Here is a 17,685-nt window from a genome sequence, read left to right as displayed (position 1 = left end):
CGGGATGGGGCGGCAGGGAGGCATTGAACTGCCAGGGGACGGTCCCACGGAGATTGGAACTCAGGTCCTTGGGATTCAGAGTCCAGAGTGCTCTCCTTTACACCACGGGACCGCCCTCTTGAATGGTGTTATGGCAGAGGAAATTTTTAGCTTGCACTGAATAGAAATGTGGAGTTCAGGAGGGAACTTGTTCCTGCTGGAGAGAAAAGTGGCCATGAAATTAAGTGCTCCTGGAAATAATATTCAGGATGATTTATTTTGATTGTCTCACAGAAATATTTAATGAAGATTACTTCCTTAATTTGTTACTGACCCACTGTGTGAACTGGCAGATTGCCCATGGATAGGGCAAGAAATGGTGGTGGGAAAGATGACTGTTACTTGCAGCTTTAAATATTGGGATTGCCATAGTGTAAAGATGCTGGATCATCACTAAAGCTGCAACAATCTGGACTTGCGGCCTGATGATACTAGGTAGTATTTTAGAAAGGTGTTTTCTGTTTGGTGCATTTACTGTTTTTTTGAATAAATAACCTACTGTATTGCAGTAGTCATCTGAAGATTGCTTGTATTAAAGCATTTATCTGCTCCTAAAAAATAGGTTTGATTCTTAAATCTGTGTTTAAAACTATCACTGTATTTTCATCTTTAAATGTGGTGTTTATGATGCAGCAGTACTGTATTATTGGTATTGTGTTTATTATGCAAAAATGTCCCATTGTCTCATGAAAGAAAAAACCATATTAATTGCATTTATTAGTAAACAACAATACCCTGAGACTGTATCCTTTGCAGATAAATTTTTACTTTGTTTCTCTAGGAACACAAATTGCTCTGAAGGGCTTAAGATTGTGTGAAAAAAATGTTTCCTTTAAAAGACACTGTGATGGGTGCCTCCACCTTCTTTGCCTCAGCTCTGCCGCATGATGTTTGTGGAAGTAATGGCCTTCCTCTAACACCTAACTCCATAAAAATTTTGGGAAGATTTCAAATCCTTAAAACAATCACCCATCCCAGGCTTTGCCAGTACATTGACATAACCAGAGGTAAACATGGTGAGTATCTGTCTAAGAAGCAAATTCTTATGTATGGTTACAGTTATGTTTTTGTGACAATATATTTTAAGGTGACTGAGCAGAAGATTGTCTTCATAGCACCAGACAGTGGCTGCGTTTCAATCTTAAAATTACTGTATACCTTTGCTGTGACTGGCAGTACTGGTGCTTTTGTTTCTTGTCTGCAGAGTCAAGGCAGAGGGTTGTTACTTGTCCTGTTTTGTCATATGTTACACTAACTGGTAAAAGCTAAGTACTTTCTTCTTTTTATACTTCACTAAATTCTTGTATTCAATTGCTGTTCCATGTCTTTGTGTGGGACATGGAAATACATGTATTTTTGAAGCTGTGCTCCTACACCCATGTTCTAATCTTACTAACATTTTCATGGGTTTTGTACTCAATTTGCAGCTGTTCTTGTTGTCTCAGTCATCTTGTGCTTTGCATGTAAGCTTCTGGTGTTACCTTTTTCCTATCTTTTCAAGATTTCTCCCACTAATGGTTGCTGTATTTTAGTACAGGGGCTTTTTTCAGTAACTGTTATCACACTTATTTTTAGCTCAAATAAAGTTTCAGTTTTTTTTTTCTGCTCTAGATGATCTTACTCTGTTGTGAGCTCAGCAGGACTAGAGCATTTAATTTCCACGAAAGGGCTGCAACACCTGTGACAATTTTAAAGATTTCCACCTTTAACTTTTAAATCAAAAATATTTCCATATAAAAGTGAACTGCATGTATTTGATTAGTTACAGGTTCTCATAAAGTAGAACTAGTAATTTTTGTCCCCTTTAGAATGCAGTATGATAGGATGTTTCAGATTTTTAGGAAATTAGGATGTTTCCAGCTCCAGACACTGAAGTATTCTGTGGGGCAAGGGCTTTTTTATGTTTTTCTCTGCTCTCATACATGTGAATTTTTCATTTATGCCTTCAGGAGATCTGTAAAGTTTAATTGCTTTCAGTTATTTTTGCTAGTACCTCTTGAAACAAAAGCTGGGATTTTCTTATAATACTGTTTAGAATGAAAGGTTAGGAAGCATTAACTAACATTTAATAAATAAAAAATAAATAGAAAAACATGATGGTTTTGACAATGAAGAGTAAATTGCATGAAGATTTAGGTGTGTATAAATATGAAAGAAAAAAGTACCTTCTGATTATTGAAGTAATTTGAAGGATAGCCAATAAGATGTCTAATCATGAAGTCAGGAGCCTGTTCTGTTCCTAATGGTAAGAATATTAACTAATAACTTTCAAATAAGAAGACGAATTTGGTGTCAAATTTGGTCTTTCTTATACTGATGGAATTTTCAGTTTATCAGTTCTCCACATAATGATTTAATGTTTCCATGATGTTTTGAAAATATCAGTTTCTCTTCTTGCAGAGAAATATCAGAGCAGACTAGGAAAACAAGGAAAAAAGTAGATGTATGTGTTCCCCCCAAAAGACCCTCAAAGGAGGAATATAAAAGTAAAAAAAAAGTCAAAACAATTTTTTTTTGTAAAACTGAACTGCTTTTAAGTCTTTCCTAGCATCTTAGAAGGCAATCTCAGAAATTTTTTTCTTGCAAAGAAGTCATAAGTGGTCCTTTAAAAAGGAAGAAACAAAGTTGAGTAACAAGCATTCCTGCTTTAATGTGGTGATGTGTTCCTTAGTTTTCTGTCTTCATCTTACTGAAGCGGTCATCTTTCAAAAATGTTTGAAATAGTGTAGTTTGATTTGATTTTGAATCTGAGCATTGATTACTAACCAGTCTGTGAATAATGGAAATAGCAAAGCCTGTCTACTTTGGAAGTTTTCTTAACACTTCTGTGTAACATCTTACACCTCTGTCGTTTCCTGCTGTATGATTGTTGTCTTAAGTGCAGCAAGAGTTTTGGGTTTTTCTCAGTATTCAGAGCCAGCCCATCAATCTGGGACCCCTGCAAGTTCTATAGCTATTTTTTGAGTACGAGTTACTTGAGCTAGTTGGCTCATCAAGACTGAAGCTCCAGTGCTCACCCCAAGTCCCATTTCTCAAAGGTGGTGTTCTTTGAGTGTCTTTGATCAACCTAGCCACATATTTCAGCACATTTATAGTTGCTTTTCTTTGAGACCATTATTCTTCAGTCAAATCTGCCTGATGTTCTCTGAGGTCTTCAACATTTATTGGGGGATGGGTGGGTGGATTGATGGATTGACATTGCTTTGCACGAGAAAACAGGAAAGACAATCTGCTGCATCTCATAGACTAAAAATAGTAGTGTTATCTGTAACCAATACATCTTTAATTATGGGTGATTTTCTATACAGTGTGTGTCACAATGCTTTAACATCTGCCAAATAGGTAGAGTGAGAAGTCTGTACTTCCAGGGTCTTGTTTGGATTCCAGTCCTCCTATACCTGTTTTTTTTTCCACTTTAGAGAGACTGGTTGTGGCAGCTGAACACTGTGAAAAGAGTCTGGAAGATTTGCTACGAGAAAGAAAGCCTGTGTGGTAAGGTGTCAAGCTAACTCAAATCCACTCATCATAATTTCCCATATCATCTGTGGCGAAGTCCTGGATAATTTTGTAACTTTTGCTGGTTTATATAAATTTTACTCTGTTAAAGTTTAATCTAAAAACATTGTCAGATAAAATATGTGCCTGAAGAGGGAGTCCTCATTTCCCTGCAATTCTAAAAGCCAGAAGAGTTACAGGGAGCTTGCTTACAGCTGAAATACTTTGTAACTCATAAAATCCTGTCTGTCTTACAATAGTAATTTGGGGTTTTCTAATTAAAAATAACACCAGACCTATGACAGGATAAGGAACTTTTTAAGAATTGATTAAATGATTAAGTCTGCCAGATGATGAAATACAACTTTCACTAGAATGGATAGAATTTGGTGTGTATTTTTCATATGCAGGAATCTATTAATTTATCAGCTGGAAATTGGACAAGATATCAGATACATATGCCGGGGTGCTACTAAGTGATGTGAATTTGGTTTTATATAGTCACTTCAGCAACTCTTTGGTCAAAAATCAAGTCCGAAGGCTGGATGCCAGTACTGTTTGCTTAAATACTAGGATGAATGGAGTAGTTGAGCTGTATCTTTAAAGAAATAAACAATAAACCCCAAAATCTCTGTCAGGCTTGTTGCACAAAGTGTTAGCTGTCATTTTAAAGTCTTCTGTTATTACCTTCCTAAAAACAAGTGGTATCTTGTCCTAGATAATATGTAGCACAAAAAATATGAAGAGTGGCAGGTGAATAACATTTCCTTTTGGGAAAGCAAGGTGTTGTGTGCTATTTCAGAACATAAAAAATATATAAATATAAAACACATTTTAGAAAAATCCTGAGTCTCCTTATTCTGCCTTTTGAAGCTTGCAGAAAGCATTCGATTTTATCTTTCTTGGAATTTATGCAAACGTGGAGATCATGATTGCTCAGTAAAAGAATTGATAATTGTTTTCCCAATTAACATGAGTCATGTCAGGTGGGCTGTGTTTGATAAGGTACTAGCCTTCTGTGACTTCCTGTGACTCATCCCAAATTAGATTTGCATAAAGGAAGTGTTACTGGATGTGTAGCCTTTTGAGCCTTGCAGTCCATAAGTAGGAGGATAACAATGTCTGGCAGAGATACATATAAATGCAAAATGCTCTGTGTTTGTGTTAGCATTTTGTAGGCTTAAGCTTGTATGAGAGTGTGTTGCAGAGGACTGTAGCTTGAGGAATTTTAGGGAAATGTGGCTTTTATTTTCTCTCAGGGTAGAGAAGTAGTTAAGTGTAAAGGCTTTTTCATGTGTAATATATATTAGAGTTCTTCACACAGTTTTGCATCAGTTTCCTATTGTGCAAAGTTCCAGAAATTATTAAAGCATCAGAAACTCTTTTCATTCCTTTTCCATTCAGTTCTCACACTGTTCTTTGAATGTGTGTCTTGGTGTCAGATGAGGAGCAGCCCAGGCTGTCTCCTGCCTTGGGACTGCTGTTGAAAAACCATGCATGGAGCTATTTTAATTCAGTTTGAATTCCTTTATACAGTATACTTATGAGGGTTCTCAGACAAAACTTTCTCAAATAACAGTTGTGGTCTATATGCACATCCATTATGCCTCTCTATACTCACATGTGTTTTGAGGAATCCAGAAAGGTTTCTGAGACCTTTTTAGGTAGTTTGCTAAGGTACACGACTCTGGGGTTTGGTGTGCTGAAAGATGTAACTTGCTTTGTGACGGTCACCTCAGCTCTTTGGGCTGTGACTCTGTTGAGAGTAATTGCACAAAATCTCGGTTTATTTTCTTCCTCTCAACTTGAGTGTTTTTACTGAAGTAAGTTATTTTACTATCTGATCTTACTTTTAATGAGCCAATTGGGATTTCTTGTGGAAGCTGCAACACCTGAGGCATAGGGTTAAAATATAGCCTGTATATATATCCATAGCTTTAAGAGACATTAGTGGTTCATCTACTGAAAATTACAGCTTTTGCAGTAGTAGCTAAAAGATAAATTATGTTCACTTTAAATGAAGTTTCTCGCAAGACTGATGTTTTCCTTCTACTTCTGTTTTTTTTGTCAATGAAAACAGAATTTTTTTATTCTTATGTGAGACCTGGAAATTTTCAGAAATAACTTGGATGGACCAATTCCCAGTTATTTGTTATGTGATCTGTCTGTATCAATTACCTTTTGAGGGAATTATTTGCCTTTTTTAATGTGTTCTGATGGTATTGGTCAATGGTAGCATAGCTGGTTATACATCCGGAGTTGATCTGTATGCTATTGCAATTAATTTCATAAACTGTTTATGGAATGTGAGAAACTGCTCTTCTGGTTTCTAGATTAATTTTCCTTACGCTTGCCAGTAACCCAAGTCCTTTGCACCTGTACCACAAGCTGATGTAAAATCAGCAGGAAATCTTCTATTATGCTAGTGCTGAAATTCAAGACATTACATTATGGACTGTCTATCTTTCTGTACATACTTGTGCTGGTTTAAAGGCTGTAACTAGGACAATACTGGAAAACAGGCCATACAGCTGTTTGGTAGTTATTTGCAGTTAATCTTTGCTGAAGTCATGCATCAAGTATAGCATACATTCTTTAATATATGAATTATACTTAAAAAAAGAAGAAATACAACAAAGTTCTTTCCTAGGTTTTCGAGTCAGTTGCCATAGAGGCCAAATACTGAAAATCAGACCTCTAACTGTTTACTTTATCTGATCTGTCACAGTTCAGAAAGGCATTTTACTGAGCATACCACCAAAAATTTTCTAGAATCTGGACTTGTGGTATATTCAGGAATTCACTAATTTGCTGCATAACAGTAAGATGTCAGCAGTGCCAGGAATCGCAGAGGTGGTTTGTCATCGTCCTCAAAGTTGACATGCTTAACTTCACTTTCAAAGATTAAGCAAGTAGGTGTTTGTTAATGTATGGCCAGATTGTTTTCTGTTTTGAGAGTTGCATATTTGGGATCCTGGAATAAGCACCTGCTGCTGTTTAGAACTCTTATTAGTTAAATTTCAAGAAATCTCAAAGGGATGAAGTGAGTGTCAGCTCTTTGCAATTCTTACCATAATTAGCCAGATACAGAAAAGGAATTGAATACAGCTCTACAGTGTTTTCTGTGTTTCAGGGGATAGCCATGTGGACATTATAACTACAATTAATGCTTCTAAAGGTCACATTAATTCAAATTTTCATCACTGTGCTTCCATAGGCATCACAGTAACAGCAGGGGAGCTCTTTTGGAGTTGTGTGCCACAGGAAACTCACGCTGCAAACATGGCCAAGAGTTTTAAGGGAGGTAGGATAAAAGTTTTAGGCATTGGTAACCCATTTTTCACCAGATTATTTTTCATTGTCCTCTGTGTGAGAGATTGTAGTCTGGGTCATTTTTCGGGAGTGAGTTAAATTTTTTAAGGGCCAGGAATTTATGCAGTCACAAAAAATAGTAAATACCTGATTTAAGCTCATAATAGTTTACTGCTATTCAGAGATTTGAAAATGTGTCTCAGTCTGGCTGGCTTCCTCTGGGTCTTCTTGCACAAGCAAAGATTTTTTTCTTGTGAATGAACTGAAAATAAGTCCTGAAAAATTACAATGAGTAGACATTTTGTACTGTTAACAGTCTCACTAAGGGTAGTGGCAATAAAAATTTGACTAGCTCTTCATAGTTGCTAGTTATTTTAGCACTGTTGATACCGAAGACCAGAATGTAGGATGTACATTTATCTTTAAGGTTTTCCATCTTTTAAACACATTTCTAACTACTCCTTTGAGATACCTTTTCCAGACAGTGTTAAAGGAGTTCTTTGCTCCTGTGCTGTTATAATAGGAGTTGTGAGCATTTCCTTTTCTGTCAGGCTTGAAGTGTGTTTCTTCTTTGAAGAAGTGGGTCTGCACTTGTATTCATAATAATAAAAATGCCAGCAAATACTGACATTCAGCAGACGTTTGGCACCTACAACAGTTTCTGGATTGGTCTTTAATTTGTGGCTTGGACAGTCTAAGTCTATTCCTTTCTTCAGTAAAATATAGTTGTCATATGTTTTGAAAGTCATGGTATTGAAAAATTACTAGTGAACCATCAGAGATAGAAGGTATAGTTTGTTATACATCGAACATTTGATGGGAAGCAGACTCTGTCTGCAGCTGTTTACTGGTTTGGAGAAAACATGATCTGACTGATTCAGATGAGTGCCTTTTATTTGACTGTATTAAACAGTTGTCTGTTCGGGGATTGACTAGATTTCTTTATGCCATTGTTGCTGTTACTATGCTTTTGGCACACTTGAAGTGAAATTGCCTTACAGAAGAAACTAGATGGGGGGAGGAAAGCAATTTCTGAGTAGCCAGGCATTCTTCAAAAATAGTGTAAAACAGGTGCAAGTCATCAAAAGGCTGAAGGTTTTACATGATTTGACTTGAAGAGCTGCATATGAGCAGAGCTTCATGGCCTGAGTGTATTCTGCTTTGAATCAAGTCTGTATTGGAATTTCACATGAGAAATCCATATGCCACAATGAGGCTGCATTTAGCGAGGATAAATTATGTAATAGTAAAATAAGTAGCGTTAATAAACAAACTTAAAATTATTTTTTCCTAAACATATGTGATATTCTATAGTTAGGGCATTTAGTGTCCATAGATAGATTTTTCCTTTAGTTTCATGATAATGATTTCATTTCAAAGCTATGATGAAAGATTATACCTCAGTCCAGACCTGATTATGTATTGTCCAATTATGCTTTTCTTCATACAGCAGTACTGTTTTATTTCTGTAAGTAATTTTCAGTCTGACTGCAGATCTTCCTCTAGCATTCCTTTTAGCATAGATTGTCTCCTGTGGCTGCTTTTCCTCTCACAACAGGAAAACAACTGGAATAGAAAAGAAGTCCAGCTGTTATGATGTATTCAAGGTGAACATTGTTGATCTTGATGTTTGAGTGACATTTTTAGGTATTTCTTCACTTGTATAGTTGGCTGCAGTGTTTGATGGCAGCACAAAGACCTTTCAAAACGTATGTTTATGTCTTCCTTACATGTGAAACATAAGTGAGTGCATCCTTTTTTCTTGTCGTCCTCTATTTCAGGAAGAAACAAAACCAGAATAATCCTACTCTTTGAGATTGATAATCTCTGCTTCTTGCTATTTAAGTGTAGGTATAGTATCTGTATACGATATAAAGTCTGTAGATGTGGAAAAAGTGTGTGATTGTGCTTCAACCTTTTGCTCAACTTTGCTTGTTCTGTAGTTACTTGTGGACACTTCATACAGATTTTGGTGCTAAAAGTAGTGTTAAAGATCTTGAGCTGAAAATGAAATATGCTGAGCCAATTGAGGACAAAAGTAGTGGAGAATTTGAAATCTACGGTTTTTAGTAAAAGAGAATATTGAGTTTTTCAAACAGACCAAACACCATCCTCAGTGGGAGGATGGCTTCATACTGCAGAGATTTATCTGCAAGGAATTGTGTAAGGATCATTTTAACATTCCATTCTGCGTAAATGTGCAAATTACTACTAATGAGCTAATGGCTGAGAAGCGAAATGTCAAATTTGTGCTGTGCAAATCTTACTGGATTTAAGGCACTTATTAATCCTAATGTTGATTTACAATAGTTGTGTTTATAATAAAAATTGTCTGTAGACTGTGAGGACAAGATGTAATTAATATATGGTTATTCTAACTTAATACAGTATTTGACACTTCATCCTGCTGTTAGGAAGGGAAACAAAAAGGAAGGGTAACCCTCATTAGACTTGCTATACAGTGCATCCTTCTAGAATGGGATTGTTTTTTTAAAGTGCAAGTTCTTGTCTTTGGAACTACTTAGCCCTGTTTTCAGGAGAGCATTTGTCACTAATGAAGGACAGCTGGTTTATTTAGATGCATTGATATGCTTACAAATCTCTGTCACTGTGGTTTGAGATTTTTTTCTTCTGTGTGTGTGGATGTTCTGTCTTTGGGTTTATGACTTAGATACCAGGGAATCAGAGATTGCTGCAATAGAGTGTTCAGAAGGCTGGTAGATCAGGCTGGTTTTGAGATTTAAAATGTTGATTTCATTCATTAGCAGCACACATCTTGCTAAAGGTTAGCTCATGCATGTTATTAATTATCACTGTGTACACAAAACACTTACTGCAAATTAGTGACATCTGTGGCCCTTTGAGGTTTCTTAGAAAGTGCTTGAAGCTTCTTCAAAGTGGAAAGGCTTAAGAGCTCTTTGAGTGAAGCGTGGAGGGTCTTTCTTCTACCATTTTCTAATGCCTGATATTTGTACTCCCACTACAGCTTGTTCTATGTTTTCCCAGTCATCCTTCTTGTGTTTGGGAGTATCTGCAGCATATTTACAGTGTGTTGTGCTTCTCTTCCCCTTGCAACTTTACTTGTGTGGATTTCTCCTGCATGCAACTGTAGCCATCTCTATTTCCCCCTTTGGTGATCACATTTCTCATATAACATTTATATTAATTGTATGCTGATTAAAAATTTCTACTTTATGGTCACAGGCATCTGCTTTGGCTATACGTAAGTTTATGGTTTCCTCCCTAGATAGGTGTTTTCTGCCCCTTGATGATGTGTACAGGTTTACAGATCAAAGTGATGCACTCCTTAATGGCTTTTAGAATATTTGTTAGCTATGAAATTCCTAACGGCGCCATTCCTTGTTAGCCTAGTTGCAAAGTCCCTTTCATCACTTGTATTTGCATGGTGTTCTTCTCTTAGAAATTTCCATCATTTCACTTTGAGTAGTGTTTGTGTCACTGATATGAAGGTACAGGTTTTTTGATCTAAACACTAAAATGGACTTAGGTATGCTTTTAACCTTAGATATATAGATTTTTTTTTTTTAATTCTGTTATAGCCAAGTTGTTTGTTAAAATAATACTTTCAAAGTCTGCTCATCTACAGAGAATGCCTGGCTTTAGGAGAAGTTCTGTGCTGTGTTGCAAGATTCATTCCTAGCTTAAAAAAGTCTGTTGCAAATTCATTAAATGGGGGGGAGGGGTTTAATTAGGAATGTGGCTTGTTACTAATGCTTAATCCTCTCATAGATTAAGCAGGAATTAATAACAAAAATTTCCTGCCTGCAGGGATTAATAACAAAAAACCAATCCTGCCTGACTGTATTATTTATTGTTAGTCACAATTTCTAGAGCTGCCAATTGAATTCATACTGCCACATAGCTGCAACAGTGTTAACTGCATTAATAACTACTCTTCATTTTCAGGTTTTCTTTTCTTGATCATGTTTTTTATGAGGTTTTACTGAGCCACCATGGGCACCACAGTAAGAATGAGGAAATCCATTTCCTTGTGCAATGAGGTTAGAGACCTATCACTTCTGTTGCAGTGGGAAGGAGAAAGCTGGCATGGCTAACACTAAGTAAAACTCAATATAGGTCTTCCTTAAAATAAAGTAAAATATGCAATTCTCCATTATAACCTTAAGAATCCCTATGATGTTAATGTGTTTAATCAATACCTTGCCCTCAGTTGCAGTTCCACCCTGAGATGCTGATCATGTGTGCTCTCCCTGGCTGTGGTGAAAGAAGTTGTGGACAGCTGAGCTAAGACTTGCCCCGCTTGTGCCTCATGATGCTGCATGTAGGAGTTTGTACAGGGAATATTGGCTGGGGTTTGCAGCTGCCTTGGTTGTGGGGACAGCCTGTAGGCTGTGTGTGCTCCCCTTGGCCTACAGTGCCAGAATATCTTTGTGGAGCTCAGGAACACAGATTTTCACGGGTGAGGTGTAAAAACCTTGGATGACCTGTACTATGAAAAGGGACTTCCTCAAGTTATCTCTTTATTAGCAAGTAATGTGATCCATTAAGAACAGATGTGTTAACCAAAGTGTGCCATGCATCTTTTAGGAGTACTGATTCTATATTGCTCCAGTCTACTCTGGACCAAATGCCCATTAGCAGCTGCAGGGAAATAAGCAAGTTCTGAATCCTACCTCCTGATTCATATAAGAGGAATCCAGTTTGTGTGCTCTGAAAACACTGTGAATGAAGCATGGCAGGAGGGGCTGATCAGTAGGGTGTACTTTAAAACTGTGTTCTGGTCCCAACTCAAGTCTTGATGTAGAGCTCCTTAAGTGCCTTGAGCTCCCTGCTGCAAACACAAAACTCAAGATTGCTGTTTTTATTTTGTTTAGCTTAAAGAAGGCTCAGTTTTGCATAAGCTGTAGAAAATCTGTGAACTGGACTTACATAAGGGGCTATATCTTATGTATCTCCCTTGCTGATTATCAAAGTACCCTGTAGGGAGTCGAGTGTCTCCTCTTTTCATATTAGTTGTTCAGAATTCCTGACAGCTGTAATTGATTTTCAAAGATGGAATACTTTGAGTGCAGAGTGAAACAAGGGAAGGCAGCAGTTATAGGACGTAGTTCTTACTTTAGTTTATATATGTAGAATTACAGGTAAGATGCTGAAAGTAGATGAAGATTGTTGATTCTTGTATGAATTTGTGTACTTCTTGGGGAAAAGGTAGGTATTTGTACTTGTATGTCCTCAGTAATCTCTACACATTTTTTTAGTTTTAAATATAGTACCTGTGAGATTGCTCACTTTTGAGTTCTGAGCTACTATATTGAGATGACATAAGATTTACAGCCCTCAAGCATTCAGAATTTTATTAACTTGCATGTTCTTGTGTTACTTTCTTGACCATTTGCTATCATAAAAAGCCTTTTTGTGTGTTGTTGGTTGGTATTTTTTAACAGAATGATTAGGCCTACTTTCAATGCAGATTTCCTTCTTCACACCTAAGGATTTTTGCATAATAGTCTGAAGATCTCCTTTAGTCTCTGTAAGAGATATTCCTTGGCTGCTTCTTGTTCTACATTATGTGCAAAAGAAAACTGTCCTGTTTCGAGACGGTAAATTCTTAAAGAGCTCAATTCTTAAACTTTTAGGTCTTTGATGAAGAGGATCTCTCTGCATTTTTTGTGGTCTGAGTGTTTTGATATTGTGGACTTTTTTTTTTCATCTTCAAGCAAATAGAAAAAACTGTTGAATTTATTCAGGAGTAGAGGACATAATGTTGAAAATCCCATTGCTGATAACATTTTCCATCAAATTCTGAGCAGACAACCTCATCTTGATTTTTATTTCCCAGTGATTCTGAAACCTTGTTTTCTTCAGCTCTTGTACTTTTATCAAAGATCATAAACAAAAGGTATAAGTCAATTTCAGTGGGTTTGCCCTTATGGTATTTACAAAAGTAACAATACACTGGCTTTTCTTTTCTTGATAGGGAAAAAGCATTTAGCACTGTGAAACCACTGTTAGAGTCCTCTGTGTGTGCTGAGCATAGCATGTTCTTAAAAGGACAGAAGCTAATATGCAAACAAATTGGCTAAAGGAAAAAAAAGGATTAATTTTTTTATAGAGAATTATTTCTGTGGCTATTCCCCAGTTCATTTTCAATGCATACATTTGTTATAAAGCCTAGACCTATATACTGTAGGAATGAAAGCCTCTGTTGAAATATGTGTAAATTTTTCTTCTTGTGAAAAATGTAGCTCTAAGCAAAAACTTTTCAGAAAACTTCTTCTTAATAATGATACATCAAATGCCTCTGCTCATAGTCGAAGTTGAAGTATGTCAAGACATCTAGGCTTGTAATGGCATGGTTGCAGAGTTGTTCCTAAGAGCAAATGTAGATTATGGCCCACCCTCCATCAGAATGAAAACTTCAAAATGCTGCTGTTCTGTTGTTTGTTTCTGTGAAAATACTGCTGTGATCTTTGTAGAAGATAATCCTCAGCCCTAGTAAAATCACAGTTGTCATTGTAAAGCAGATAGAACGTTACACCGTCCAGTTTGTGAGGACTGAGTTCTCTCTGGATAAAGACAGCACTGGCAAGAGGAAAATCCTCTGTTGTCTTGTGAGCTAAGCCTCAACAGTGTAGCAGTTTGGGATGAAAAGAGGCTGCTTTAGTATCTGAAAATAATGTACCTTGAGCATGTGAACATTTGTTTTGTGAAGAAGTGCTTCAAGCGTGCACTATAAGGCGTCCCACTCTTCTTTCATATGCATTTGACTGTGCATTATGAAAATACTTTCCTTCTGGCCTTGGTGTGTAGAAGGAACCTGCACTGACTTAACTGTAGCATAGTAAGGCAGTTCTCTTAATATTCTCCCACTTCCTTTCTTTTCTGGCAAAGACCATGCTAGGAAACTCTGTGCAATTACCTCTTTTCTTGGTGGGAGGGGGCAGAAAAGCAGTGATGAAATTAATCAGCAGTATCCTGTCAGCAAATCTTTGAAAAACAGCAATTCTGAGTAGCTAATGCAAAGAATACTGAGACTTGCTGACTTTACAGAGTTGCTGCTGAACAAGCATATGGTAATGTCTGGTTCAAGTGTAGTATTTAATGATCAGAGTAACTTTTGGATATTTATTGAATGCATTAACACCAGAGGATGGACGGTTTCTGTTTATTACTATAATTTTTGACAACTCTGTGGGTTCAATTTGAAATTAATGCCTGGGTATTAAAAACAGTTTTTGTTTCTCAGTGTGGATTCAGCAATCATTAGAAATATCATTTGGCTATAAACAGGGAGATTGGTAATCATTTTTTTTAGAATCTCTATAGTGAATGATAGTGGTGAATATAAAAGATTGTTTTATTATATTCTTTCCCTTGAAAGAGCACTTTTGACATGCTTGAGGTCAATATGGTCTTCCATAATTACAGAATCACAGACTATTCTGAGTTGGAAGGGACTCACAAGGATCATCAAGGCCAACTCTTAAGTCAATGGCCCACATAGGGGATTGAATCCATGACTTTGGCATTATTACAACCAAGTTTAACCAACTGAGCTAATTAGGTCAACACTTACACTTAAAAATTACCCTTTAAAAAAGCTTATATGACACTAAGAAATTGACAATACATAATGTAACACAAGCTTTTTCAAAGTTATTTTTTTCTTAATTCATTAATATATTTTTGAGAGGAAAATATGGAAGAGTGCTATTCTATAAATTTGTTCCAAATGAAGTAATAATTTTATGTTACTAAGAGACTCAAAAATCTGTAGTGGTAGAAAAGCATAACAAGCCAGATTGTGTTCTGTTAGACAAGTGCTGGGTAGATATTCCCAGCTCAAAATAAAATTTTTGTGTAGACAGAGCATTGGTTGATACCTGGACTTGATAGCCCTAACATGCCAACTTCAGCCACTGGAAATGGTGTCTTCAGAGCATGTGTGAAGCACAGATGAAGCAGAGCTTCCCCTTCTGACAGTTTGTTGGAAGTGATGTTGCAAGGATTTGAGCTGCAAAATCGCTGTGCTCTCAGATAAGGTTTTTCAGATCTTCATAACCTTCTGGCTGTATGGAAGTAGCTAAAATCTGTTGACTGAGTCTTTACTTTGCTAGTGTAAAAGTAATATAAAAACAAGAAGAATGCTTCTTGGTCTCCATCTTTGCTATTTACGTTCCTCAGAGGTTTTCTTAAAGGAAAGGGAAAAGTATTTCCTCTACTTCAATTTTCCTACATTATGAAAATCCTGAATCTGTCAAGTTGTGCATCAGCAAAATTCCTTGTCCATGCAATGCTGCAATGAGGCAGGTGAAAAGTAGCTGGCTGAGGAATAATGACAATGTTTTGTGGAGCACCTTGCTTTGGTGCTTGATACACACTTCCACAAGTCTCTATAAGCACCTTTTATACTGCTCTATATGCTGAAAGGATGTGCTGAAATGAACTAGTGAATTACAGGGATTATATGGACTTTGAAATGTGTGGTATTCTTTTTCTGTAATGTTTTTTTTCTATAAAGTTAGTGTTGCTAACTCTTCCAGTGCATCGTAGCTGTCAATTTCTGGTTTTTAAAATGGCAGGTTAGTACAGTTTGATCAGTTAGATACGATTACTTCAGAATATGTTCTTCGTTTTTGAAAGAACAAATCTTACCAATATAGCTGTAACCATGAGCTGCTGTAATCCTTCCCATGTCTTCCTGTAGCAGTAGGACTATTCTTTTTGATGTAAGCCTCAAAAATGTATGGATCTACTGGCTTCTCTTTCTTATTATTTATTTGTCATTCTGAATCTGCCTTTTCTCATGGTTCCCATTGTATGAAGTTGTTGGGTTTGTTTTCATAACAAAGGTTATTGAGGAAAATCCAAAACTATGCTTTTGGTTTACCCTCTACTCTCCAAACTGATATAATTTAGATGTGATCTTTGCTAGGTCTATTACTTCTGCAGTCCTATATATTTTCTATCTAAACATGTAATATTAGGTGTTTAAGTCTGAACAGATTGTGTGTAGGGATTGTTACAGGGTAGGATTAGGGAAGCAAACCAGATTTGCTTGCTACAAAAGTCATTTGCACACTTGTTATAAACCTAGATGTCTTTAGCGTATGAGCGAGGTGCTTGGTCTATAGTTGCCAGTTGGCATTTTGCGATACAAACAGCAATTATTTTTAGAAATCTTTAACATGAGAAAGGTATGGAAATTGGCACTGCCTTCTGCGTGACCACTCATCACACATCTTTAGAAGTCACTTTTTCTTCAATGGTTAGTGATTTAATACACTGGTAATACTGCTACTTTTAACATTTACTGCATAGCAAACATGTAATAGAGGAATGTTGAGGCCTTTGTTCTTAGAGAGGCAAAACTTAACATACCCTTTGCCTAGAAATTAAGATGCTGGTGCATTCAGATACATGGATTTGATGCCTGGTTTGGAACTACATTAACAAAACACCCCCGAGCAACTGAAGGTCTGATTTAGTGCCTTTTATTGTAAAGAAAGAGTATCCTAGTTAGTGTTAATTCTTGTCTCCTTTTTATATGTTATCTGATTGGTTTCCCAGGTCTGTCAGATTGAGATAGACTTTGCTGAAATATTGATCACAACACAAGCCCTTTTAGAGGTACATGCCTTTGTTCAGGTGGGATACAAAAGAAAATAAAATGAAGATTTTTTTTTGAGATATGACTTCAACTGATCTTAATTCTACTTCTACACTTTGAGTTTGTTCCTTTTGGAGAAGGAGAGGAGCATGTGAGATGTGTTGTTTCCTGCAATGAAATGTTGGCAATGTGAAGTATGGTACATGTATGTAATGCTATTGAAGTTGAGGTCTTTATTGTATAATTTGAGGCAATTGTCTTGTTTTTTCTCTCGTTAGGTCTTCTCTCCTTGTCACCTGTGCCTCTAGTTCTATTGTGTTACTTACATCAGAATGTATAGTAAGTGATAAGAATGCAGAGTCTCTAGTCTGGTTTTCAGTGAGGGCTACTTTACCTAATCCTTAGTGATGGAAATTTTGTTTATTTCATTGCACTTTTTGGGCCAATGGAAAGTATCACTATTATATCTTTTACCTATGAGCCAGCTGAGGCTAAGATGCAAAATAAGGCTTCACAGAGGTTAATCAGGAACAAGATCAAAAACTGGAAATGTGGATGTGTCTTTCCTATTCTGTGCATTGAATCAGATAGCACTAGAGGTTTCATTAAAATGGTGCTTTATAAGGTATGCTTACTTTTCAAAAGGACTTTGTTCGTTTGCTCCTCCACTTTTTGGGATGAATGTTGGATGTCTTAAAGGAATTCAATGCGCAGTGTTTGATAATTTTTGTTTTATGAGGAGCAGATACACGTAAATCATTTAGAGTGATAATGATCTGAAAGATCACCTGTCTGATAAAAATCCACGTGTTCAATCTACTCCATATATGAAGTTGTTCTTCATCTGTGTCTTTATGTGTTATTTTATGGACTTTTTTTATCATGTGTTACAAGTTGAGGCCTTCATAAAAACATAACACCGTCTGTGTTGCTTTTAAAGTCATGCTTGCAGCTTAGAACTTTAAAAAAGAAATGAAAGGACTTTCTGAGTTTCCTCAGATGAGCAATATGAACTTGTTGAAGATATCCTGTGTGAAATAACTCTGTGCATGAGTTAGAGACTTCCTGAAGACTCTGTCTATACAATTCTTTTTTTTTCTTACTCTCTGCTTGTTGCATTCCCTTCCAGTTCATTTGATTCTGATAATGTGAGTGCATTTCCAAGTAAATTGGCAGTGTTGACAATCTCAGTCCCCTGTGCCATTTTTTAATCAAACACATAATAAAGTGCTAAATAAACCATTCCC

The 17,685-nt window shown here is 36.5% G+C and overlaps 1 protein-coding gene across 6 annotated transcripts in view; it reads left to right on the top strand.

Annotated features, from left to right (window-relative positions):
- Positions 1 to 17,685, top strand: part of TBCK (TBC1 domain containing kinase) — a 106,857-nt gene that overhangs the window by 4,874 nt on the left and 84,298 nt on the right. For all 6 annotated transcript variants that reach the window (XM_071555963.1, XM_071555962.1, XM_071555964.1 and 3 more), the window contains 2 exons: positions 821 to 1,055; positions 3,459 to 3,531. In XM_071555963.1, the coding sequence (XP_071412064.1) occupies positions 863 to 1,055; positions 3,459 to 3,531 (266 nt within the window). In that variant the 5' untranslated portion in view covers positions 821 to 862. The remainder of the gene's footprint in view (positions 1 to 820; positions 1,056 to 3,458; positions 3,532 to 17,685) is intronic.

This window comes from Pithys albifrons, chromosome 5, assembly GCF_047495875.1.
Source record: "Pithys albifrons albifrons isolate INPA30051 chromosome 5, PitAlb_v1, whole genome shotgun sequence".
NCBI classification, from domain to species: domain Eukaryota; kingdom Metazoa; phylum Chordata; class Aves; order Passeriformes; family Thamnophilidae; genus Pithys; species Pithys albifrons.
Note: the sequence above shows the minus strand (reverse complement) of the source record. Positions and strands in the feature narration are given on the sequence as shown.